Genomic DNA, 27,615 nt, shown 5'->3' with positions numbered 1-27,615 from the left:
TTCGGGGGCTGCGCGCGAGACCGGTAACGCGCGGGATCAAATTGAAGTGAGCGAGAGAGAGAAAGAGAGAGAGGGAGAGAGAAAATATGTAAGCGGGAGGGAGGAAAGGAGGAAGCGCGTTTCGAAACTCGAAATCTAACGAGGAGCACACTCAGAGCCACGCGAGCGGCCGCGCGACGCGGTACGAGTATTCGGATGCCGGTGTGAACGACGTTACGTTATGTGTATCGAGAAACGTGCGAGCCACGCGAGGCTCGCCTGTGCCGTCTTGTTTCTCGTGGCGATTGCTTTGCCGCTCGGTAAGTGTAATTCTCTTATTTTTCTTTCTTTTTTTTTTTTAATTATTCTGAACCAATGAAAAGATATCTCGAGATTTGTGTTGTTGAAAAATATTTCCTGAACATTGGAATGTCATTTATTATTTTCCGTAGACGGGACTTCAGAATTTTAACCAATTTCACGTATAATTTAATATAAATTGTATAAAATAACGCATTTATATAATGCATGTATAATAGTCATGAATATTTAATATTTATTAACATTTGTTTGAAATTTTATATCGTTATTGATTTGTTAAATAAAGTGCGCGTGATAAATAGTTACGAAATTGAATAGCTTCAATTATACACGTATATGTATACAAATAACTTGCAATAATAAATACTTTTAGTTATACAATAATGGTCTGAATTAAATTATTAATTCAGTTCCTTTCAATAATTGGCCAAATTGTTATCATATAAATTACTTAAATTAATATAAATTACGTTAATTAAAAACAAATTATGCATTAGTATATAATTACAGTTTTATATTATACAACACATCAATTGCGTTATTGGACAGTTTCTTTCAAAGATCGCTCATAGATGTATACATCTATAATATAGAATTAATGAAACAATGATCGACTGCGTTGTCTAGTTTCTTTACGAATGGTAACCAATTCAGTGATCAATCTTCGAAGCACGCAAGATGATTCAATCTTGAGCACGTCAGTCCGTGTCTGCGTTTTAATTTATATGGCGCGCCTGAAAAGAATAGGGAATAGAAAGAGAAGAAAAACGTTCACGTTCGCGCGCGCGTCCGAGATAAAGCTTAAAAACTGAGGCGAGACGTTTGCCTCGTATTTTAAGATGGGATGGGGCTGGCTATGAATAAAGAAAGCTTAAGAGACCGTAATAATATGCAAATTTTTGTCTCATGATTTTTAAAACCGCGCTTTACGAACTTTTCCCCAAAATTAGTCGTGATTCCGCCCTCTAATTGCCTTACCTCGCCGCTTGTACATTTTGTCCTCTTCGTCCAGAAAAACACGCGAGAATTATCATCCAATTAGGTTCTGCTGATCGAACACCGTCGCGCCGTGGCGGGATAGTGATACGAGTCGGTGATAAATCGTACATTCTAAGAAGGACGAATTATTTTGGCGTGAAGCAAGAGACTCCCGGGATCTCTTCTTCCGCAGAGATGCCTTCCTCGGCGCGACGGGATGGAGAAGAACGACGTAATAGAGCGGCTATCTCACATTAAATCTCCTCTTGTACTTTCATTCCTTAAAGCTCGCTGAATACGCCTCTCCATACGGCGCGGCGGCGTCTCCTGCGGCCGCTCGCGACGTAACGGGGAAATGGAGAAGAACGGCGTAATAGAGAGCGGCTATCTCGCATTAAATCCTTTCGTACTTTCATTCCTTAAAGCGTCAAGAATATGCCCCTCATGCCGCACCTTCCCCGTCCGATGGCTCATATCTTAAAAGTGAAAAATAGCCAGCTACATCTCCCGGAGAAATTTCCTCGTCGCCGTCGCAGCGAGACGCGGGGAGAAGCTCCGTTCCAAACCCTTGACTTTCCCGTTTTCCGCGAGCGAACGCGAGCGACTTGAAGCGCGCGCTAGCTCTGTTAATTTTCACGATGCATTGTGGACCGTGCAATCACAATGAAATGCCAGCTTCCCTTCTCTCTCTCTCTCTCTCTCTCTCTCCCGTCTCAGCGTCTTTCTATAGAGTGATGTAATTAGTTTTGCCGCTGGACACGTATTAGCGGATTTACGAATTAACATTAAGTGGAGTCTCTCTCTCTCTCTCTCTCTCTCTTCATCTTCCTCTGTCTCTCTATGGATGTGATCCACTTAAACAATGAAAAAACAATGAGCGCTGGGCAATCTAACTTCACCACTTAACTCGTTTACGATTTATGCGGTTGTTCGCGCGGTTGGTACATTCGCACGTAATTACGTCGTTGCATATTCTCCGCGCAGAACAGGATTAACAAAATGGCGCAAGATTTACGGGGGATGAAACGCATGCATACTGTTTCCACTGCACTTTTTGCTCATTTTAATGCGCATTTTAGTGCTTACGGCTTAAATGGAGTAATATTGTTCATAAATATCGCCGGGACGTAGCATAAAACTTCCAAACGCATTTCCGAAAGTTCTAAATATTTACAGCTCGTCTGAAACATATTTAGCGTACTTCATGTCGTTCGAAAGTGTATGTGTATGTATGTGCATGTATGTGGCGTTTTATTTTTTAATAAATCATAATAATCGCGTAAGTATGAAGAAACAGAGAACGCACATCGAAAAAGTTGCATTCTCGATTTTAAAATTTTTCTCTAATTTTTATAGTAGTCTCTTCTAAAATAGATATCAAAAGAACTTTCTTAACTTCAGAGAGAATTCTTCCAAAGGATGGATTAGTGGCGGATATTTTTAATTCTTATAAAGATACATAAGTTAGGTGAGATTACAGGCTTTACACTAGGATTAATTTTTCGCACAAATATGAAGGGAAATGAAACTTTGAAATACTGTAAATCTTATTGGAACACGCAATGTTTTTCCGCCGTCAATATCGTGAAAGTTTAACATAAAAATAAATTTATGAAAATGAAAAGAATAAGTTAATGGACGAAGAGCTTAGCTGGCTTTTTATGCTATCAAGTAATTTATGAAGCAATTTTTCTTTCAAATACAATGTTTTACATTTGATATTAAAATTCGTGATACAAATACAAGTTATATAGTGTTCGTTTCTGAGATCAAACCTTCTTCAGTGGACGTTCAAATTTCTTACAATATCTACTTTAATTACGCCTCGTACAATTACATATAAAGCGCATTTAATTACATATTGCGCTTGATTTTTAGTTGAAGTCGAGATCGATGAGAGTCAAGCTATTTAAATAGTTCAAATAGTCATGATTTTAAAATAAATGTGCCATTGAAAGAAAAATTGCGATAACAAAATTATGAAAACATTTAGATTAGCATATTACTACAGAATATATAAACAGTAAAGGAAATAAGTTAGATGCAGAAGTACATGTGTACTTGCGTGATTACGTGGAAATGGTCGTAGATATTTAACAATTAATATCTACGTTTGTCCATAACAAGACTAGATTAATAAATTTAAAATTATAAATACTAATCTCTAAAATCTCTCATGTATGTTGAACATGCTTATGTCACTTTTTGTTGCTGTCTCATCCATTATTTAAATATCACGACGTGTGAAGCTTTGGTCATTAAAGATTGCTCTACTAACTATGCTAGTTTATAACGATATAATTATTGCAAACATCAAATAAAACATTGAAAGCAGGGATGAGCAAAAGGTATTTCAAATACAAAATACAAAATGTTAGGAAGCTTAGCATTTAAATTACAAAATGTACAAAGTACTTCAAGTACAAAATCTAAAATACTGGCGATTTCGATTTAAAATATAAAATGTAAGTTGTATTTTGTATTTTATAATTCAAATACTAAAGATTGCCAATATTTTATATTTTATACTTGAAATACTTTTCGCTCAGCCCGGAGAGAACGTCATTGTCCAGCGGTTCGTAAGAAGGAATATATTCCGTCCAAGGATATACATTCTAAAAAAGAAAAAAAAATATATTCTCGTCCTCTAAGAATATATATGTATGTGTTGAAGACGGCTTGCACGAAGTGCACAAGATGACTGTCTTATTTCAAAAATACAATTTTTTCGCACAATCATTCGCGCATTCATTCTTATTAACAACTCTCGTGCGAGAGCTATAGTTCGGAATTGTGACGCAATATAATCTCCCCCGTAATCGGTTTTTCTCATACTCGTCTCCGCGGCCGTTCAAACGCTCAATGAATTATTCCGCCGAAGGGGCGAGCTTAGTGCATAATGTGGAATAATTATTAGGAAGCGCGCCGCACCGTTTTTCATCGATCGTCCGTAGAATATTCTTCAGAGAGGAGATTATTTATCCTTTTACGATATATAGGTAAAGCGGATGAGATAGAGAGAAGGAGAGAGAGGGAGGTGGGGGGGGGGGAGAGGGAGAGGAGGGAGAGAGAGGCCCTATTGGCCGAGCTCCGGTGCACCGGAAATTCATTTCGTTCGATTGGCGATGCAACATTACCGGAGGTAATCTCGTCGTCCCCAGCGTCGTGTGTCGTGAGCGAAAATTGACAAGGGATCAACGACGAGGCCACGCTCCGCGCGCATCAGTGCGATACGAGCTTGATGGAGAAATTCCCTCATGATGTCGAGCTTATCGCAGGTGAATGATAAGCGGTTTGCCAGGTGTCGCCGGGAAATTCCGGGGTTGCAGGCGGGCTTTTTCCCAAGGTCTCGCGTTACACCGAGACGAGTTATTCAAAGCGCGCCGCGATTATACGCGTCGCACGATTCGAAATTATTCCGGCTCCGCGTTCGCTTCAAAAATTGATCGTCGTACATCCGAAATTCAGATTCCTCTGCCCGCCGACGCGACGGCTTTCGAGTGGCAATCTTTTTCCGAGTCGAGTAGTCGGATCGCGTCTAGTTCCTACAGTCGTACATACATGTACAACCGTCTTCGGCCTTGCCGGGCCGGAGTTGGCTCTCGAAAACTCGAATGTAACTTTAAAGGTGATGACCCGTGAATATTACAGACACGGAATGTCACCCTGGGAAACGACCGTAGTCCCCCGTGTATGTGTGTGTGTGTGTGTGTGTGCAAATGAAAAATTGCCGGTGCGCGTGTAACGGTGCGCTCCCCGTTCACCGAAATGTACTCATTTATTCATGCCCGCGTACCGGCATAATGTGTCATACATTATGTTATTCTTGTCGAGGCAATGCGAAAATAAACGTGAAACATTCAAGCGCCGCCTGGATTGCTGATTTTAGGCGACGCTCGCCATTTAAACCCGGAAACGCGCGTTACCGCAGTCAATGATGTAAATAGCGTAAACACGTGTAAATTGTGAGCGTAAATTGCTAGCTTTACGGTTCTTTACGTACTCGCGCCACCGCCGCCGCGCCGGTCGGTCGAAATGATGAAAAAAATCAGAACACGGCGCGCGGGATACCTTCGGTGAAATATATCGAATGTCGTTTACCACTGATTGAATTTAATTAAACTTTCGCGACGAAATCACTCTGATCGGTCGCTTATTACGAACGAGAAACGAACGAATTACTGCTCCGTTGCCTAAGGCGAAGCTTAGTTGCTGCTCGCTTTAATTGTTTCTCTCGAGTTCTGGAACAGTTCTCTTCATTCCGCCTTTATCGCCTGCATTTGTACGTGTTCGTACTTCGTTCTTTCATATTTTTCCGAATAACGCGCCGAAAAATAATCGGCGTTTATGAATAAAGCACTCTCCCGATTGCGAATATCGGGGAGTGCGTAAATTTATTACGATTCCACTGAATTTATCACATTGTCCTGGATATCTCGTAGATTTAAATGATTGATGATCCATATAAGGTTTTAAGATAAAATTTTAAATTTTAAGTTATAATTTTAAAGTTTTAAGTTATAATTTTAAATGTATCGATTGCAATACGAGAGATATTTAAATCAGAAATATGTTAAGTAATATTATAATTTTAATTTAATACATTATATTATTATACGTCTAATTATATTATATCTATCATCTATTAATTACAATGTAAATCTAAATCACCTACACACGCACACAAACTTAATCCGATGTATATTCATATTCACTTTTATATATATATATATATATTTATATATAAAATATTTAAATGTAATATATAAAATATATAATATATTAGCTTAGAAAAAAGTTTGTTGAAAAACCAAAGAATTTAGTTCGACACATTCAACTAAATAGTGAATTGCTTTAGTTAATTCTTGATTTAAAAATGATATAAATATTAATTGCAAACTATACCTTTTTTGTGATATAAAACTAAATAATTGTTGAAAGTAGTTAACCTAAATAATTAATTGAACGTATTGGACTAAATATTTTAGTTTGTCAAGAAATTTTGTTCCCGTTCTATAACATATAAATTTAATATATTATAATTAAATATAAATTCAAAGTACTCGATCGAAATCTCTCTGAATAATTTCTCCTTAAGAGCGAGGTACCCTCTTGGTCGGGCATTCGTTAACGATTTCAGATACAGCATTCAGTAACAACGGAGAAAGTCGATTATCGCTGGATTATACCAATTGCCACTTGATATCGCCTAGATTAGACTCGAGGACGCTTCTCTCGACGAGCTTTCTTCGACAACGGCGAGAGAAAATGCGGCCGATGCCCGCCTCTTCGCGAATCGAGTGCCTCGTAAAAGTTTCGAGTATAATCTACCGTGAAACTTTGCCGGGGCATCCCCTCGTAGGCGTCCCTTCGTTAGCGCGCTCAAGTCCACATTACGGCCCCGCGAGCGGAAAAATCGCGAGTTCATTGAGAGAAAAATTCACGTTCCTAAAAATGAATAGGCGAAATGTTATCACTTAAAATTACTTTCCGACGTGAGCTACCTCCCGAAGGAGATTTGCAAAAGATCCTTTGCATTCAGGCGGCACCGCCGGGCCGTATCGCGCCGCGCTCTCACGAACGTCAGAAAAATTTGAAAGACGTCTTGCAGGCGTCTAAAGAACATTCCCCGTGAAATTAAGATATTTCTCGTTCGCCCTTTAAAGACGATCTCTCGCCCGTCCTTCCTCTTCCGCTTCCTCCTTCCTTCGTTCCCATCAACTCGATTTTATCGCCATCTTCGCGCATTAAAGAATTTCCATATCGACGGGCGGGCGGTTCGCTCGACGGAGCGAAATGACGGGGGCGAGAGGAGGGAAAGCGGGGGAGAACCGATGACTTCCGGGGTTCCGCGTGGCGTAGTTTCATTGCGGTAACAGTCGAAGTTTCGCCGCCGCCGCTGCCGCCGTTACTCCGTATACTCGACTGGCGCAAGTGTGCGAGGCGCGCGAGGCTCCGACAAACTTCACAATAGAACTTCCGCATTTTCGCCTCGCTGGCTGCATCGCCCGCGGAGATGCAGTCGCGAGAGGGACGCGGCCCTTCACCCCGATCCTTCCCTACGTCTCGCCCTCCCCATCTCCTTTTGCTTTGCTCCCTTACTTTCCTCTGCCATGGCCAATCGAGCCGCGCTCTTAAGATCGAGCTCATGCTTACAGGGCTCTGCCAAAATGCCGGGGCACGCCCGGCTTCGTCCAGGGACAGGATGGGATCGGATCGTTTCGAGTCGCACACCCTGGGAGCCCGCCGGCAGTACAGGTGAAGTATCGCCGCGAAATATATATCGACGATCCCCCATCGGAGCTGTAAAACCTACGCTTTCTCTAGCCCCTGACTTTTCTTCCGGGCGTAACCCGACGCGGGGTGCGCGAGAAACGAGACGATCGAGGATCCACGAGCGGCCCACTCCATTCACGACCTATGCTTTGTAGTATATATCTACGTATCCGATCGAATATCACAGGGAAATCTTTAATAGTTACGCTGTAATTATATATAGCTCGGAATCACAAAGGTTTATAATCAAAACGGTACAGCGTCAAAGAAGTGCCGTTTCGAAACACCACCCGCTGCTCGGCAATTAATTATGTAATGTTAAAGGATGAGAGGGAGATTCGATCGCTAATGGTATCGTTCGTTCCAACTGTGCTTCAGTTATATATGCTTTTTAATTTACGTTCAGTCTGCGCGTTCCTGTTACATATACATCTTATCATCTTTTATCTTTTAAGCAAGCAAACCGTGCAAATCTACATAAATGCAAGGATACCTTCTCTTAGAACAAATTCTAACAAAATTTAAGTGGTCTTTTAAGGTCTGGAAACGCTGAAATTGCGCGACACGGTCCCTCCTTTGTTCTCTCGATAATTTATTTAGTAGACCGAGCAGCGTCTCTTAGATCCCTTGTTTTTTGCGAGAGCAAAAATGGTTAGAGCTGTTGTTATCTGCCAGCCGAGACGCATCTTTTGAGGGAATGGAGGCTCTCGAGGAGGAAAACAGAAGGACGCTCTCGTCGCGGGGTGTTATCAAGGAGCCAGTGGAGACGGAAGCGGAAGCGAAAGCGGAGGCCCGCGGCGATGAACGCGGGGACAAACACCTCCTTTTGTCAGAAAATGGTGCGAAAATTCCGCCTCGGCGAGACGTAAATGTCAGTGAGTAAAATCGTCTTTCCCTAATGTTAACGGGAATCGTATATTTCGTGGTAAATCGGTCCACGAAAACGCTCGCTCGCGGAGCGAGGAGGATGTTCCAGAGGAGAGTTGCCAAATGCGTACCACTCGAGCTATTTGTTTTTTATTGTATTTCGCATTCGCTGCTGTTTTGGATACAAATCCCAGTTCGCTATTCCAGCTCGATGTTTCAGTCATCTATTACTGTTAAACTTGTTAAACTTTCCAGTAGTAACGAATTAATTTGTCATAAACTTTTCTTTATTTGTTATAAACTGCGAAAGGTGTAATTTAGAAAACTAGTTGCCAAATGCGTACTTATGTGATCTTTTAAATCGTACTGTTTTCGAAACCATCGAATTTATTAATTAAAGTAATTAAAGATATTAAAAAATCATTAACTTATAATATCTATTAATGATTTATCGAAAAAGCGGTCAAATATTCTTATAACTAAAAAATAACGAGAAGATAAGAATACCGAAATAAAATTGACTCGAATTTTTGTAACTGACACATCCTTATTCATAGCAGTTACCGATTTTACTATGTTAATTTTATCATATATCAATTCTACATTAGTATTATTTTATTAAAACAGTAAAATTTGTGACGATACGAATTAGAAAGTAATTTATTAAAAATGCGATCAAATATTCAATAACCAAAAAATAACGAAAAGGTAAGAACATCGAAATAAAATTAGAATTTAATTTTGTAATTGACACATTCTTATTCATAGCAATTACTAATTTTATCATATCAATCTTACTAGTATCATTTGATTAAATTATTCAAATTTGCGATGGTACAAATTAGAAAATAAAGTTTGATAGAGTTTATAAAAATATCAATTTAATTTTTATAATAATTGTGAACATGTATATACAATGAATGTAAAATATTCTACAACAAGCCTCCTTTTATAAAAATATAACGACTCAAGATAAAATTGCATAATTACGTTTTTATCAGCTGTATAAGTTGAAAAATTGACATTAAATGTGCCTGATTTTCAAAATTGCTGATAGCACGCACAAAATAAAACTTGTTAAATTTCTGTCTATATTACTTTTTTTTTATTTACTTTTTATTTTTGTTACTAAATGTTGCTTATAAAATAAAAATATAAAATATTGAGTAGGAACTGGTACGCATTCAGTAACTTTGATCTAAATTCGTTTCTAAGTGAACTACGTTATTCCGAAAAACTTTTTTTTATTTCGACGTAAACACATAATCTTCGTGTCAAACTCGAATAGCAAATTTCGCCGATTATCGCGTACGTGTCTCGTGGTTCTCTCGACGCATTTTTTGAAGAAGATCCGTCTTTGCTATTTGCTCTTCGACAGCTACTTTGAGCAAGCAACAAGAGGGCAACTTCGGCAGTCGGACGCGCAAAAAGCGTCGCAGGGCCAAGGAGGGGTCGGGAGGTCCCGATGTCAAGGATCGCGTGCACGGGATCACCGAGGACAGTCGCGAGAATGAGATAACGGGCAAGCGGGATCGATCGTCGAGGAGGAGGAACGACCCTTTCTCGAGGTCGCGGCCAAAGAGTCGGGAGGCGCGAAAGTCCCGCGCGGAACGACGAAGACGGAAAAAGAAAGACAGGAATGAGCGAAGTAGAGGAAGCGGCAGGGACCCTACTCGGTGGAACGAGAGGCGGCAGGACGTCGCGCGACGATCGTCGAAGCGCAAGAGGAAGATGCACGATGGCGGACGTATCCCCGATGAAAAACTTGATCTTGCTGGGAGCAATACGTCCGAGCCAACGATCGAAAGCTCGTCGTACTTTGCGACTCCTGATCGCGCCTCGTTGACGGAGGCTGTCGACACGACGACGACGACGACGACGACAACGATGTCGTCATCGTCGTTGTCGAATCTCCTTCAACGTCATCCATCGTCCGGAACGACGAGAAGACTGACGAGAACGACGCCACGGCGCATCGGCGTTTACGCGACCGACACCGTGGAGAGGGAATTCTCGAAGCAACTCGAGATGGAGATCTCCAAGTCCGCTTTCAAGGACCCTTCGATTCTGGATGAAGGTATCTTCGATACCTCTCCGAGGAAATCGAGCGAACGGAATGCGGAGGAGCCGGGACGCGAGGTCAACCGCGACGAGAAAGGCGTAGAGCCGACCGACTCTCCTTCAAAGGAGGGCAAAATCGATTTCAGGGGCTCGCATTACGACGTCGCGAGAATGCTCGGCTACTCGAGGACCGAGGAGGACCTACCGATTCTGGATCTGGAGAACGAGGTACTAGAAAGGACTATGAAGGACTACAACGCATACATGACGTCGCGGTTGAAGCCGTTCTCGTTGCCACGCTACGACGAGCTGCCGATCCGTCGCGCTTCCGGCCCACATCCGCCGAGGAAGCCGATAATTAATTCCGAGGAGAGCGTCGAGGAGACCGGCGATGGGAGCGCGGAAGTCACTGCAGGCGTGACGGGAACGGACGACAGCGGCACGAAGGGGGACTTGTCTTGCATAAATGGGACGTTCCTGCCGGCGCCTCTGTCTCGCCATGCGCTGATCAAATATGTAAAGTAAGTGCTCTCCTACCTTCTATCATCCATAATTCAATGCTCGGTATTAATCCCGGTGTCAACGATTTACGCGAACGCTATATGACATAAGCCACGCACCAAGTGTTCCCCGGAGAGACCATCGTCGTTAATCTTAATTGGATTCCCCAAACGTCGTTTCAAATCAACCTTTCTTCGATTAAAATCTTTGTAGATCGAAAATAGATATAATAATAGTAGTGGAAATGTCATAATAATGAACTTGTTCGAAATTATTCTCTCAAGTCGTTTCCTGCTTGATTAAAATGTTAATCAACCAAAGTAGATTTACATCTTATCTGATTAATAGATATCTAATATTGATAATCAACGAGAGAGAGAGAGAGAGAGAGAGAGAAAGGGAGAGGGATTTATGGACGTAGGTAAATTCATTTTGAGTCTGGAAGCGACGGCAGAACGCGAACGACGGCGTTCTCTTTCAAATAAAAATCAAAATATATATCACGATTCCCATTTAGCGCTAATGCGGGTTCTCCCCTCCTGAGCAAATAGAATTTTATCGTAAAAATAACCTCGCCGCGTTTTCACGCGACAAAATTGCGAAGGTCCTCGACCCCGGGCCACGAGTATTTGGAAGCCGATTACGAGTGTGTGCTGGGCTTCCATATGGTATCCTCCGCGAGCCGATTAGTCTGCAGGAATCGTCAATGGGTCGGACAGGTGCCGAAGTGTGAGATCAAGCAAAACCCGGAGGAGGACGGGGTGTGCGCCGAGGCGTTCTGCGAGCACGTTTGCAACGAAATTAACGGGCGTCCCGTCTGCTCCTGCTACGAGGGATTTAGATTGGACGGCCACAAATGCGTCGGTGAGCACGACCGCGCCATGCGCGTAATTATCGTCAACGCCGCGTATTTTTCGTGGATTTTTATACGCGCAAATTTTATCTATGCGAACTTGGCGTCAAAGATCGCCTTTCGTCTCAATCCGTAATAACGATGTGACTTCAGACACACGCACGCACACACACATATATTTTTATACCTTACATATTTTTGCTCACAGAGTTTGGCTTTAAATTGGAATCTTTATCTTATCGATTTATTTTCTCCGTGCAAACGCCACTTATTTGTCGCAATTAAAGCGATCCTAAAGTAATTGCCTTGTTTAAACATCATTAAAGTATCTCACTAAGTTAATTAATTATGTCTCGTTGCGTCTTGGAGCAATTTGTGTGGTTTAAGCGGCGACGGATTAAACGGACGACGTTTCCTGTTGTGTAGACATCAACGAGTGTTTGCTGAACAACGGCCACGGCCCCTGCCAGGACACCTGTCGAAATTTCGTGGGAGGATACGAGTGCTCGTGCGAGGGCTTGCGAGACGCGTCGCTCGCCGCCGACAATCACACGTGCGAGCGCAACCGGCACACGGGTCCGTGCAGCGTCAACAACGCCGGGTGTTCCCACACGTGTCTGTCCACGATGGGCCGGGTGTTCTGCCTGTGCCCCGACGGCTTCATGCTCGAGGACGACTGGAAGACGTGCCAAGGTACCGACGATCGATCCGATCGATCGAAGGATCGCTCGCGTGTACGCAATTTGATTTTGCATCTCTTTCTTTCATTTTCTCAATCATCTTCAATTTTTCGGGACATTAACTCCCGAGACCGTCGTAAACCCCCGCGAGAGACGCGCTCGCCGTGACGCGACGTTTTATGGACGGGACCCATGACGCAATTTCTTTTCACGACGAATCTCTGAAAACGCACTTAGTCGCGGATTTTACGCGCGAAACTCGCTCGGCGCTCGACACTTTCGCAGCGCGGAGACGACGACGCATCGGAGACGTTTGACAAATGGCGATCATTTCCCGTAGACGTGGACGAATGCTCGGTGCCGGATCTTCAGACGGAGCTGTGTAGCTACGGATGCATTAACACCCCGGGCTCCTATCGATGCGCGGCACCTATGGAGCTGAAGGATCAGCCGGTCCTGGACAGCCTGTCCATCACTTGCCTGCCGGGCTACGAGCAGACCCCTCACGGGTGCATCGGTGAGTCTGGATAATGGAAAATTTTCGATTTTCGTCCTCAAGAATAGAGGCGGACGTTTATCTTGCCGGCGCGGCGGGTTAATTCACGCGCCAGATTAATTGCCGTTCTAACGCGAATGAATTGCGTTCGATAGTCAGGGGAGGGAGTGTGGAAAGATAACTCTTATTATTAATTTTTTTTTTTAAGCGATTAATAGCGACAATCAATTGTCGATAATTTCGCGGCTGAGCTCGTCTTTTGTCAAAACACCACGTGGAAGCGTCGAAACGAGATTTCGACGCAAATTTCAACGTGACTCGCATCGCGACGTCTCCGACTGCGTCCCTGAGTTTATTGTTAGACGATGCAGCTACGGGCACGAATTATAGCGCGCGGATGAATCCACTTTGCAAATTTGCGCGTGTAAGGACGGCTGCTTAAGTCGGGAGTTAAGCTAATAAGTTCTCGTTAATAAGTCAGGAGCATCGTGTTACCGTTAGGAATGGAGATGTGATCTTCCGCGACGTGTACGCGAAAACTTTGTCAGAAATGCCGTTATTCCGTAAGCGTGAGCACCCCACGCGCGCCACCTCCGCAAAAATAATTTTAAATAATTGCGTATCTCTTTAATTCTTTCGTCGTGTGTCTCCTTTGCATATCCCGTACAGCACGGAATAGCAAGAGCATTGCAAAACATTGCTACAATGTTTCGGCAACGTTGCAGTAACGTTAGTACAAAATATTATATACGTTGCAGCAACATTGCAGCAATAGTTTGCGATGCTTTTTCAACGCTGTGCTGTATGGGATCCTTCTTTCCTCTCATTTTTCACTCGTAAAACTGCGAATCTTTCTCGAGCTCGTTCGCTCGTTCGGAGATTGACACGATTCCCCGTAATATTTTTTATCGTGGCCGCAGTATTTCGTTTCGCGGAGAGCAAAACGCGCCGATTAAGTTCTCTCGATCGCAAACATCTCGGACAATTCTCCCGTACGATCCTTTCGACAAAAGCGCACGGCAGCTTGAGTATTTCCTGGAGGAAATCCGAGTTGGCTCTCTCTCTCTTTCTTTCTCCTTTTTTCGCGAGACGGCGAACGAAGTACCGTCGAATCGTAACCCCACGGCACCGCAAGGACGATACCTATATCGCCATCGGTTGCTTTCGGATAGAGAGAGAGAGAGAGAGAGAGAGAGAGAGAGAGAAAGAGGGAGAGCCTTTTCTTTTCCGCCAATCGTGCATTCCTCGGGAGAGTAACCTTCTTAGGAGTCCCGCGGGTTTCTCCCCCAATACCTTCGAATATCTCGGAGCGGCTCGCGCAAAATGCAGTCCCTGCTGCAATCCGTTTTGCCGACGCGCACAAGCGCGATCGGAAAAACGCGGCGCTTTTATCGGCATTTTATACGAAATACGCTTCCGTGGGTCCCTTATACTCACACATACGCGTCGCATTCGTCGCGATAGCGCAAAAGCCCTTGTACGTACGTATGCGAAACTTATAATCACAGACACTCTCGTAGCAGACGTTCGAATTGGCTGATATTTGAATTGGTTGACGTCTATAAACGAGAGGAGATGTAGCGAGATCTGCATCGAGACCTCTTACAGGGGAGGTCGTCCGAAAGTATTTTCCTCGTCTCACGAAGCGCGCGACAATCGTTTGAGAGAGAGACACAACTCCACCACAGTCACCATTTTCCGATACGGCTCACGCGACACACAGAGAGACACGCCGACCAACGACGCCCGTATCTGGCAATCCAATTTCGCGGGGCGTAAATCCTTCAATTACAATTGATGCGGTGGTGAATACCGAGAGGAGCATTACAGCTCGTTTGATACAACGTAACAGGCGTTCGCGGTTTGCGAATCTTATTCCACGGAAATTCAATCCATTTCCGCCTTCTTCTTCCACGAGGGCAACCTCGGTCGTTAAATAGCCTCGGGGGAGGGAGCGCGAGGTTTTACGTGAACGGCATTTTATAAATGATTGACATTACGAGTCCACCCCCGAGGCGAAAATGTGCGAGAGCGCGGCTACGAGAATCCACGACGCACATTCGCGGACCCTTAATCGTATGTAAGGAGGGTCTCGTCGTCCTAACGATCGGCGAGGGTATTAAGCGGGAGGTCTTCCCTCCTTTTAAGACCGGAAGACCGCGTAGCGCGCTTCTCCCACGAGGAAGATAAAAGAAACCGTAAATACACACGCCGATCCCGCGCGAAATGTCACGTTTATGAGAAATCCTCCCCCTCTAGCCAGCATCAAGGCGGAATTCTAATTTCGCTCCCGCAAAGGCGAAAGACGCGTCCCGTTTTTGTACCGAAGCGCCGGCGCGGGCGCGGGCGCGGGCACGACGGAAAAATGGACTATCGCGATAATCTTACAATCTCCGGCGTGCGCGCGACTTGAAAAGAACGACGGGGGTGTCGGTTGAAAGAACTCAAGGGTGGATTTCTGGGGAAACTGGAGCGCGCCGACGAAAGAAATTCTTGCTCAGCGTTCCGTCCTCGGCGCGCGCGGCTGATCCTCTCGCACCGCATCGTTCGGCGAGAGGTTCTTGCGGCAGGCAGCGACACTTCTCGAATAAATAAATGAACCGCGTTTCACGTTCTTGCGTTTTCATACGGAATATACGTGCTGGAAGATTTATCGCTGGAGAGAGAGAAAGAGAGAGAGAGAGAGAGAGAGAGAGAGAGAGAGAGAGAGAGACCCGCGACGCAAAACATGGGATTAAAGCAGAGGGAGCGAGGGTAAAAATTGGTCACGGTACGCTGGATAAACGATGACGCAAAAACTTCATTTAGCAACGAATACGATTAGTTTTATTTTTTTTCTTTTTTCTTGTCGCGAGCCGTTCATTTAAAAGTCTCGATCTCGACTTTAATTGATCATAAACGGAAAGGCGGGCTGACCTCGATGTTGCTGAAATTAGTCGGGGATTACGAGAGACACCCTGTATGCGCCGCCGCGCAGATTTATAAGCCGTGAAAGCCCAGCCCAGCGAAAGTCGAGTGCTCTCGGCTATCATTGAGAGAGTGCTCCGGGCAATAGCGACTCGGCCACTTCGGTCAATTTAACGTAATCTCGCCGACGATTGAAAGACAGATCGGGGACCAAAGAATCCGCCGGGATCGCCGGTGAAGGAGTCATTACGTCGCGAATGAAAGAGGCCTTGTATTATTAACGTTCGTTCCGATGCGACGCGACGCGACGAGACGCAACGCGACGTGGCGAACGATCGCCGCCGGCCGGCTGAGGGAGAGATCGTTTGACAGTCGTGACGCGTTCGCCCGCAGGCGCGACTATACCGCCGTGCCAATCTTAGATTAAAGATAACTCGCGTCTACGAGATCATTTATAGCCTGCTAATCAATTGCAGGATGTGTGCATTGCAGACATGTGGTGTGAATGACTTTTGAAATGAGAAATAAACGCGAGAGATAACGAGGGATATAATGTATGTAGTGTATAGCTCGAGGGTATAATCTAGTATTAATACGATTGATACGAAATTTTTCGTTCATTTTTCATTTTCTTTTTTTTTTGGATAATCTTATTTTAATGCGATTATATGAAATACCGTAATTTTAATGCCATGCACGGAAATGATTAAAATGACGGAAAGAAGACTATAATCACACTTTTTTAACGCTTGCAATTTGCAATCAGTAGGTGCAAAGCTCTTTTTTAAAATGTTTTTTTACATCAATCAATTCATACCGTCATTTTATATATATAAAAAATATTCAATTAAATCACTTAACAAAAAATAAATATTTCATAAAAAAAGATACGTTACATTTAATGTTGAAATAAAATACAAAATGTTATTACATTCGGTGCGAACTTAATTCACTCCCAAACTCGGGTAAATAAAACCTCTCATCCTCAATACAGATGAACTTTTTAACGTTAGCTTTATTGATACGGGTTGTATGTAGAGAGAAACAACTGTCAATCTCTCCTCACAGCCGTCCATACAACAATCACAACACGTCGTCGGGAGAAGTCACGCTTCTCTTCTCAATCTTCTTCCTCGTGTTCACTCTGCAGTGATATTCCGAGTGACGTGGAAGAAACAATATTTTATAAACTTTAGATTATATATCTATCTGTTTATGATTATCCTAACATCTTCATACGCAATCTTAATATCTTAATATGATTAAGGAAATCCAATTATATAGAAAAATATGGTTTTATTCTAAAAAAAAATCAGTGATGTTTAAATTTTATAAAAAAAGCAAGAATGCATTGTACGCATATTTTACAAAAACCGTAAATTGTTTGTTATTTGAAACATTTCATAAATGCTTCATTTTTTTATATCTTAAAAAGTCCCGACAATTTTTCCCTATATACATCATTAAAATATAATTAATATAATCAAGGTTGAGTAATAACTAATTAAAAAGTTAAAAATTAAATAATACGGTTAATAACTTTTAACTTTGTTAATATCAAGTACGTTTATTTTTAACTTGAGCTAATTATTTTTAAAACGCATAAACTTTAACTTATTAACTTTTTCATAAGTTAAAAATTTACTTGAGTAAAGGAAAGAAATTGTAAAAGAAGAAAGTACATTTCCACACAAAAACAATATTTCTTCGTTATTTCATATAAACTTAATTAAAATATTTTTATATCTAATAATCAATATTGTAATTATTTCGTTGTTTAAAGTAATCCAACTGTAAAAAATTATGACATTCTAATTTAACATAAATAAAGTTTTTTTAAAATTAACTTTTAATTTAAGTCAATTTGATGCAATTTTTAACAGAGTTATTTTTTATTTCGCGTAACTTTTAACGTAATTAAATTAATTTGATAAACCATTAACTTGATTTTAGTTTTCAGAAAATATTAACTCACTCAATCCTGAATATATGATCATATAAAATGTTTATAAAAAATAAAATAAAAATGCATAAAAGATATCTCGTTAATTATTAGTCTCCCTATGCCTTTGTGAAATATTCATTTTCCAACGACCCTTTAGTACTCCTAGGGGCGTGAAATGAACTGCAGAGAAGACAAGAGACGTATAATTTGGACCTCTGTGTTTAGATATCAACGAGTGCGCGGTTGATAATGGCGGGTGCAGCGAAGTGTGCGAGAACACCGACGGGAGCTTCTTCTGCGCCTGCGACGGGGACGAGAAGGCCTTGTCATCCGACGGGAAATCCTGCGTAGGTACGTGCTGCTTGACAAATCACTTTCCGCGCCTCGTTCATTTCGCGCGCGCGAGACGTGCCGCCACCCTCGCAACCCCCGCTGTCGCGCCGAGCACGATGATCGAACGAGCGATGAGTGAGAGCGCGACGGATGAATGCGATAAGTGAACGCGATGTGCACGATGCGCCGGCGCTCGTTTCCGCTTCTTCCCTTCGTCGAACGATTTTAACGTAACTACCTCCGGCAGAAAAAAAAAACAAGTTTCCGCTCAACACGCCGCGCCGTCCGCGCGCGCGCCTTTGTCGCAAACTTCTTAACGTTTCCAATTACTCGTAACTTGGTAAAATTCGAAGCCGCGCGTTAACGGGGAACGCGTACAACCGGCACCCGTGTTAGTCGCAGGAGGTAGTAGCATTATGCAAAACCGTCACGCAGGAGCGACTTCCAGCAGAAACGCGCGTCAGCCGCGCGATAGGTCCTATACCCCTCGTCGCCATTGGCATCTGTAATTCCTGTCTTATGTACATACATATCGTATTTGATACACGGAAGCGTCGCGCGGCTGACGTGGTTGACATAATACCGCGCCGATGTGCCGGGGGTTCCGCTTTGAGCGCGCGTACACAGATTACGCTCGGAGCCCGCGAGCTTTATGAGCCGTACGTGAATACCGAGCTCGCGTTGCCGCACCGCTGTTAGTTCAAGGCAGGTGCACTTAGGCTCGATTGCATCAACGTTATTTTGCCTTTCAGCAGAGACTTAAATATGGCTCTCTCTCTTTATTTATTTAAAAAGAAAAATAAAGGCAAATACCTACCGAGAGGAAAAGGTTGTTAACTTAACTAAATTTTTCAACTCAATTAAATTTTTCCAGTTCGAGTATTCGTGTACTCTTAGAATTAGAAAAAGATAAGTTAGTTAAATCTAAATGAAAGTTAATCTGCATTGGTGGAAATGAACATAAATCGTTCATTTATTCCCACGTACGGTTGCAAAGGTTAAAGTAATAATGTTGCGTTAAAGGTAAAGGAAGTGTTTGCGTATCGAGTTACATGGGAAATTAATTGTAAATTGCATCAGAAATCAATGCAAATTCGATAAATAACTCGATCGAAATTTAATACACTTAGTTGAAGTAATCAGTTGAAATAATATCTGTATGGATCATCGATTTGATAAAAGTTTCTCAAAGCTTCATCAAAACTTAAAGTAAGCGAAAAGGATTCGTTAAATTATAATTCAAAAAGTAATTTCAGACATTGGTCTCTTTCCTGAATTGATGGTTCCTCGTAAATAATTAAAGCCTTCGCGTCACGATACCTAGATTTTTAATCGGGACAGTGATCTTATTCATCCTGTTAAATATAAAAAACTGAAATTAATTCCCTGAATAACATTTTGTTATCTTTAACTTGCATGGGCGTCGAAATTTATTATTTTAGTACGAAGCACGTAACTAAAAGAGAAACTTCGTCTAATCAACACACTTCTGTGATTGAATTGCTTAGTTTCCGAGTAAGCAGCGTTCCATTGAACGTAGACACCTAGTAAATAATAAAATAAATTGGAATCGAGCTTAACACTCTTCGAATTGTTTAGCGCCATTATTATAGTTAAATTAATGGCATATTAAGTAGGAGCAAAAATAACTTAATTGCGTACACGGAAAGAACAATTTTACTACAGCATCTAAAAATAGTTTTATATTGGGCCATCAAAATAATTATGTGGGACGTCCGAGCACGATAATATTGTTGCAAGCAGTTTCGACGTTCTCAAGTTCTCAAACATCCTGTATATTTTTCAAACAACATTCAACATAATTATTTTCAGATCTGTATTTCAGCAAAATTGTTCTTTCCGAGTGTACCGAGAGAAATATTTAATGAGATAGACCAAAGTTATAATTACTAAATATGTAGTTGTTTTGGACAAACAATCTGTAGTCTTAATCAAACAATTGTTTTCGTACAACTTATAATCAAGTGTTTCGTTAAAGGTAACCAAATTATTACCAGTAATTACAACATTCGTTTGATCACTACACGGAAAGAACAATTTTGCTGAAATACAGATCTGAAAGTAATTATGTTGAACCGTTTCAAAAAAATTATATCGGATGTTTAATTTCGTTGCTAGAATGTCAAAACTTTTAGCAGCACCATTATCGTGTGCTTGAGCGTTCTGCATAATTATTTTGAGGGCCCAATATAAAATTATTTTCTGATCTGCGTCTGTAGCTAAATTTTTAGACGTCGCAGTAGAAAATTGTTTTTTCCGTGTATTTAACTAAACGTTTGGTTAATATTTCTCTCAGCGTACTACTCGTATATAACTCGACGCAGTTTAAAAGTGCACCTCGTCTGTTCTAGACATAAATACTATCGCGTGCCTGCCGTTAAACCCGGTCGATCGCGGCTATTTAATATGCTCCCGATCAGCCACGTCCAAGTTGTGGCGCGACAGGCGAAAAGTGCCCAATCGGCCCGGCACGAGGTGCTTTCTGAAGTGTCCCCGTGGGTATCAGCTTCACGGTGAGTACGAGATGACCTGTCGATCCGACGGCACCTGGGACGGACCGCAGCACGGAAAATGCGTCAGTGAGTACATAGAAGTTTCTATTTAAAAAAAAAATAAAAAAAAACCGTATTTCACGATTTGCAGGGGTAACGGTTTTCGTTAATTTCTTTCTCTCCGTCTCTCGATTTCACTTAACATATCTGGATATCTGGATATCTGGATCCAAGATACTTTAACATTAAATTTCCAATGAGGCGACGAGTCTTTTATAAATATTTAAGTTTCATTAAACTTTTCAAGTTTCTCTAAAGCAGCTTTGAAGTTGTTTTTCAAATTGCGAGGAACTCCATTTTTCCTCGAAGCAAGACAGTCGGAACTTTAAAATGTTCAACTAGACGACTTAACAAATATTGTTTTAATTATATTACTCAATTTCGAAAGATGTGTCGTGTGTTTTATTAATAAAAGAAAAAAAAGCGAAACAGTTTTTGCGTTCTCGTCGTGTCGCCTGAAAAATTGGTGCGACATATATACATATATATTATATATCAGGGCAGGAGAATATCGCATGTTCTTTTTCTCGCGACAGGATATAGCAAGCCCCGATTGGAGTGTCCGAAGGACGTAGTGGCCGAATTGCCGCCGGGCAGGGACGAGGCGTTCGTGACCTTCGATCAACCGGCGACGGATCTCGATTGGTTCCGATACGTGCGATCGAAGCCGTCCTGGGGCACGCGGCTCGAGGCGAATCTGGTGCCCGGCGTGCACGAGGTCACATTTTTCACGCGACACCCGGTATCGAAGAAGCAGGCCAGCTGTGTATTACGCATTATCGTCAAAGGTAATTAATTTGAGTGCGTGTTAACGACGTATTACGCCTATAAGCCCCGCTAACGATGATTCTCGTTCGAGCGCTCGATGATAATCACGGTCCTCTCTACAGAAACACCAATTATTAATTTGTAATTGCCCAATTGCAACTATATACCCGCCTATTCCGACGATGTGTATACCTTTTCGAAGTTAATTATCGCATCGGCTCTCTCTCTCTCTCTCTCTCTTTCTTTCTCTCTCGAACGAGAGAGAGGCAGAGTACGATGAATTTTGTGATTTTTTTTTCAAACGTACGTTCGCTAATAGTTTTCGATTTTTTTTTTCTTTTGCGAGAAAACCGGCTGCAAAAATTCTTGCTTCACCGTCGATTCCCCGCCGTTTAAAAGTTCGGTTTAAATCATACACCAAACACTCGCTCTCCTCGTGAAAACGTGATCGTTCATTTAAGGTCAGTTACTCCGCGGGTAATCCGCGATACCTCGCCGCATTAATTAATCCGGATTATAGAGATTGCACTTTGGAAGACGATAGTGGATAAACGTCTCTTGAACCCCGGCGAATCTTGATTAATAACGGATGGAGATGGGAGGTAACGGGTATAGGTCGGACTAATTCCATCGGAGGAACACATGTTAAATAAACTACGGCAGCGTAGAATGGGGCGCCGTACATCATTTAGCCGTCGTGAAACTTGTGCAGCTTCTCAATGATTAACAGCTCGAGATGGAAATATTCTCGGCGCGCGACGATAATTCGCGGGATTCCGCGCGCGCGAAGAGGACGACGACGAGAGGGGCGCTCGCACCATCGTTGTAAACAAACGCGGCGAAACAAGCGCGGAAAAGGGTAGCAAGTAACACGCGAGTTGGCAAATTGTTAACGTCGCCTCATAAACGAACGTCGTATCAAAAGTTCTCTCCGCCCGTCTCGCCCGTTAACGTCGGAGCGTCGGAGATCCTTTAGATGCGTCTTAAGAATATTACATTCCCCCCTCCCGCGTTGTCGACCGTGTTGCACCGAGCGACCTATCTACCCTTCTCCGACGCATCTCTCGCCAGGACGTGAGCGAAATACGCGCGCGGCAGCTCGTTGCGCACCGCGAGTTAAATCCTTATATGATTCCGAGTAAACTTACTTTTCCCGTACCAGGAGCTGGTGAATTATTACCGTATCGTAAAAAAAAAAGACTTTGCCTGCCTGTCTTCCCTCGTCCCGTCGCGATGCTATTCCAATTCGATTTCGGGTATCGCGGCGCTAAAACCCGCCGCGCAAAATGCAGCTTTCATATGACGCACGTTCGGAATATCCTTAGAATTTCGAGAATATAAATCCGGTGGTAAAAGTATGTGTGTGTGCGTGTGTGTGTGTGTGGTGGAAACAATCCGGGATCCTCTCGTTATTTTATCTCTCTTCGAGAGAGTCCCCTCGGATGATTTAACCGGTTCAGGACCGGCGAATTATATATAGTAATTCTATTCAAATATCCGGATTAATATTTTTATATGAAAAGTACCATTTTAATCAAGATTTTAGGTTCTACATTTTGATGCATGTCACCTATTTCCATCATACTTGCAATTCTTAACTTTTAAGGGTCGCACATTCGTTTATATAGTCATTCGATGGAATTGAAAAAAGTTTTTCGTTTCCAATGCCCATCTCTTGGAAATCCACCGTTTTCTGATTTCAAATTTTGATTAATTAAAAATATTATTGGAAAACATTTAAAGCGTAAATTTGTAATTGGTAGATCTAATCCTCAATGATCTAATCCTTTACACGGAAAGAACAATTTTGTTGCACATTGAAGGAAAAATTATTAAATCTTAATAAATATTTATTCAAACGTACTAATGAAATATTTACTAAATATATGTACATTTAATAAACATCAATTTAAGTACTATTTTTTCTTATAACATAAATATTTATGTACCACAATTAAGTAAATATTTTTATCAAGTATTATAAGTGAACATATTTATTTTATTAATACTATTTGAATAAATATTTTTTATTAAACTTTAGGAATTTTTTCTCTCAGTGCAGAATCTAAAAATTTATCCAGCTACAGATCGAAAAACAATTTTACGTTGAACTGGGAATATAATTATGTAAGACACCCAAGCATGCTAATGTTGCTGCAAACAGTTTTGATGTTCCAGCAACCAAGTTAAACATCCGATGCAATTTTTTAAAATACAATCAACATAATTATTTCCAGAGATATTGTATTTCAGCAAAATTATTCTTTCCGTGCTACGTCTGACAGTTAAACATTTTCTTTCTTATATTGAAAAAGATAAAAATCATCCAGAGGGACAAAAACATGTATTGTTTGTACTACAGGAGCAAAAAAAATTGCGAACAAAAGATCTAAATTTGAATGTAAAAAGTGTAACGTAGAGGACTCTGTGTGAGTAATTGTTTTCAGGTTTATCACACAAAAATAAACTTTTAATGCGTACTTGTTATTTATTAACTAAAATTATCATTTTTAATAAAAATTCACAAAAAAAACCCCTGGAAAGGGTTAAAACCGCGGCGCAGAATTTCGTGTGCGCGTTCGGTGCGGAAGCTGCGCGTTTCGTTTAACCGAGACTGTATTCATTCGCGGGAGGTTGCATTCGGCGCTTCGCAAATCTTTGTAAGAGCGCCACGCTCTCATTGGTGTGCCTAAAAGTAACTTGACAAAACTTAACTAATTTAATGCAAACTCCGGAGCTCCATCACTGACACTCGAGCCAACGAGTTTTCTCGGGGAGACGTTGGCCTGATTCCGCGGACGGGAGTCCGCGCGCGCACACACAATTCGTGATATTTCTTTCTCGCGGAGGACGTAACGAGCGGAGGACTTGGCGCGTGAATAAGCTTTCCCAGCGCACGACGCAAAAGAGAAAATATCAAATTATACTCCCTTTCTCTTACGGAAGCATAATTCGCCTGCCGCCCCCCCTTCTCCTCCTTCTCCTCCCCCGACCCTCGCGTCCATTTGTTCCCTCTCTGGTCCGGATGAAAAATATATTTACGGGAGGAGGACACGCGCGGCGGCGGCAGGAAAACTTGAATTAAGCTCGTCCCATCCCCTCGTTTTATGACTCTAACGTCACGTTACGTGCGACGAGCGATAAATGAACCTCGCTCAACCCCCTCCACCCCTTCGGACTTCTTTCCACTTTGCCGCGAGCGCGCCAAGTCGCCGATTCATCATTCGACGACGATGCGGAAATCGAACTTTCTGACATTGTCGATTTCGATTCGTCGTCGAGGGCCGAAGGGAAGTTTTCTCAGGGCCCGCAATTTCCTCGACGCGGCGCGACAAGCGAGAAAGCGAGCGGATCAGCCGCGCCGTTACTTCAATTCGCTAATCCCGAAACTTCTTAGGCGGCGAAGCGCCGAAAGTTAAAAACTGTCCGAGGGACATCGAAGTCGTCGGGAGGAACGGAACGGCTATCACGTGGACGGAGCCAACCTTCACGGACAACGTGAAAGTGACGCGGATCAGCAATAATGAGGTAAGGGCTGAACATCTGTCGGATTAAGGACGCATGCGTCACATTTCAGTAGTATTTCAAAAGTAGCTATTAAATTTTCCTCCATTTTTCCTTTGCTCTTGATTCTTGAGTAGAATTTGCGTTTGCAGCGATCATTTGCAAATTTGATGAATAAGACATAACATGATGAATTAAATTAAATTTTTTACATAAAACTAACAAGAGTCTAATAAACGTTAATATGAAAGTTCGTTTGGATTCACTTACTCGTTCAAAAGTTATTCACCTAAAACTAACACGGTCCGTTTTGCACTGCATGAACCAAATTATTCGTTATTTTGTTCTCTGCAGCTGGCTTCAAAACTAAAATTCGCGTAATTATAATTAAATTTTTTTATCATTGATTCGAGGAAGAAAGACTAGGTCAAAAAACCCGCCAGTTTTTAAAAAGTTCGCCAACTGTTAATTAGTATCGCGCAGCCAAAACATCGTCAATGCGGCTCGCGAAAACGTGAACCACGTTTCCGAATTTATTTTCGGGCGAGGCTGAATTCCAACGGTATCATGATTACGCATGAATAATTATAATTGACATTCCGGTGTGCATGTTCTATAAACTGATGTCTATATAATTATCCAATAATATCAACGTTATCAGATGTGTTTGATTTTCATCTCGGATATTCGACGTCATGGCATTGCGAACAAAAATTGGTTGATATCTCGATAATCGATGTTTATGCATCATAAAAAGCTGACGTGTATCATGTACATGTGGCATTCGATACTCATACCAGCGATACGTATCAGGCGGGCTTAATAATCGCGCAGATTGGGCGGGACGCGTGATTTTCGTTAATATTTCGCGAGCGTGAAAATGCCCATTATGTGATATTATCCGGCGTAACATATCGAGATTGCCATTTTACAAACGAGCGAAAATTCACAGCCCAGGCAAAGAGAGAGAGAGAGAGAGAGAGAGAGATGTGATACGGGCGCGTTATATAAATTAAGTTCTCGACAAATGATCGCGCGCTGGATGCTTTTCTAGTAACGTGAGAACGTGCGTCGCGTCGCGTTGCATCTACGGCCGTAACAATTTCCTTCGCGATAATCGCGGCACGCCGAAATGGCTGATTAATTAACGCTGATTCGAAATTAACGCGCGATATCGTGTCGGAATGCATGTGTACCGTATCGTGGCTTTAATTAACTTGTTTGTCGACGCGCATCAATTATTATCCGAATTGTACGTAGCTGGAAAGCTCCAGTCATTCGTCCCAGTACGGCACGCTTTTGATGAATAATGCAAATTTTTGGCGCGTCGTGATACGGACGAGCGAAAGCCCGATTCCGGATAACGAAAGCCGCGAGCGTAAAATTAGTTAAGCGTAATTTCCCGTTGAAAGAGAGAAAGAGATTTTGGAAATAAATTCGCCAGGAAGTGAGATTCCCACGTTCGCTTCGTGCCAAAAATCTCTCGCGCAAGCTCGCCCCTCGGAAGGATGATTTTCACTTGAGCTTTCCGGAAGTCGGCGGCGAATTTCGCACGGCAGAATCTCCCTCCCTTCCACCCTTCCTCCTCACCCCGTCATCTCTTATCGCAGCGCGCCACCGCGATTTGTCGTCGGCGACGATATTTTCCCGTCTTACCTTGTCGCAGAGCCCGGGTCGTCGCTTCGACATCGGCGGTCACAGGATCGAGTACGAGGCGAGCGACGAGGCCGGTTGGTCGAGCAAGTGCGTCTTCGCCGTGGTCCTTCGTCAGGAATAAACGGCCGATGAAGAGAGAGAGAGAGAGAGAGAGAGAGAGGTGCGACGGGGAAGGATCAAGGACGCGAGAGCGAGAGAAAGGAAGCGAGAGAGAGAAAGAGAGAGAGAGAGAAAAAACGAATGGGAGAGAGGAGGGAAGAAGCAGCGCGGAAGAATAACGATAAGGTAATATAAATGGAAATGCTACGGAGAATCGGGCACAGACGTTCCTTACCTAGGCCCCGGACGTAATGGATTCCGTTTTGTCCGGCAGGTTACACGCGGGAAAAGTGAGAAAGAGAAAGAAAAGAACGGATACCCTTTCGCACGTACACCGGTGTTCGAACCTCTTTCTCCGATCTTTCTTCCTTCTCGCGTGCACTCGTGACACGCGGACGTAATGAAGTTTTAGGACAGGCATGGAAGTAACGTAATGATTAGCCGCTAGATCAAAACTCCCGTCGGCTATTACACTTTTGATAGAATAACGATAGTTCGTATAGCGTTGTACGAAGCATTCCATTGTATTCTTACAACGAAAGATTATATTGTCTTACGCAGACGGGGGAAAGTGGGATTTCGTTCGGGTAGAAATGCGGCAGCCTCCGATATGGCTTGTACAAAATTCGCACATATCGCTTTCTATGTAAAATTGCCCCGTGATTCGCGCGAAACTGAGTCTCTTCTTGATTTTGCTCGACAACTGCTGGCGTAGCGGCGCACAGTGGGACCAAAGTGGAAAAAAAATCCAGATTTACAATCCAGATTTAAAAAATACATAAAAGTATATAAAAGAATTCATGAAAGAAAGGATTTTA

At 42.5% G+C, this 27,615-nt stretch overlaps 1 protein-coding gene across 3 annotated transcripts; it reads left to right on the top strand.

Annotated features, from left to right (window-relative positions):
• Positions 1-33: 33 nt before the first annotated feature.
• On the top strand, positions 34-27,554 carry LOC105199013. 3 transcript variants are annotated; one of them, XR_003268513.2, is made up of 13 exons: positions 38-299; positions 7,437-7,536; positions 8,230-8,429; positions 9,800-11,003; positions 11,588-11,847; positions 12,263-12,529; positions 12,857-13,033; positions 18,090-18,215; positions 20,570-20,797; positions 21,307-21,558; positions 24,936-25,066; positions 26,709-26,983; positions 27,072-27,554. XR_003268513.2 is itself a non-coding variant. In XM_011165907.3 (12 exons), exons 1-12 carry the CDS (start codon positions 221-223, stop codon positions 26,817-26,819), a joined length of 3,135 nt encoding a protein of 1,044 aa, XP_011164209.2. In that variant the 5' UTR covers positions 38-220; the 3' UTR covers positions 26,820-27,554. The 3 variants fall into 3 exon arrangements, 2 of the variants coding, with proteins under 2 accessions (XP_025988809.2, XP_011164209.2); XM_011165907.3 differs by having other exon boundaries at positions 26,709-27,554; XM_026133024.2 differs by lacking the exon at positions 24,936-25,066 and having other exon boundaries at positions 34-299; positions 26,709-27,554.
• Positions 27,555-27,615: the final 61 nt, after the last annotated feature.

The sequence above is a fragment of the Solenopsis invicta genome, chromosome 2, assembly GCF_016802725.1.
Source record: "Solenopsis invicta isolate M01_SB chromosome 2, UNIL_Sinv_3.0, whole genome shotgun sequence".
NCBI lineage: Eukaryota > Metazoa > Arthropoda > Insecta > Hymenoptera > Formicidae > Solenopsis > Solenopsis invicta.
The sequence above is the reverse complement of the archived record's forward strand: the minus strand, read 5'-3'. Positions and strand labels throughout refer to the sequence as shown.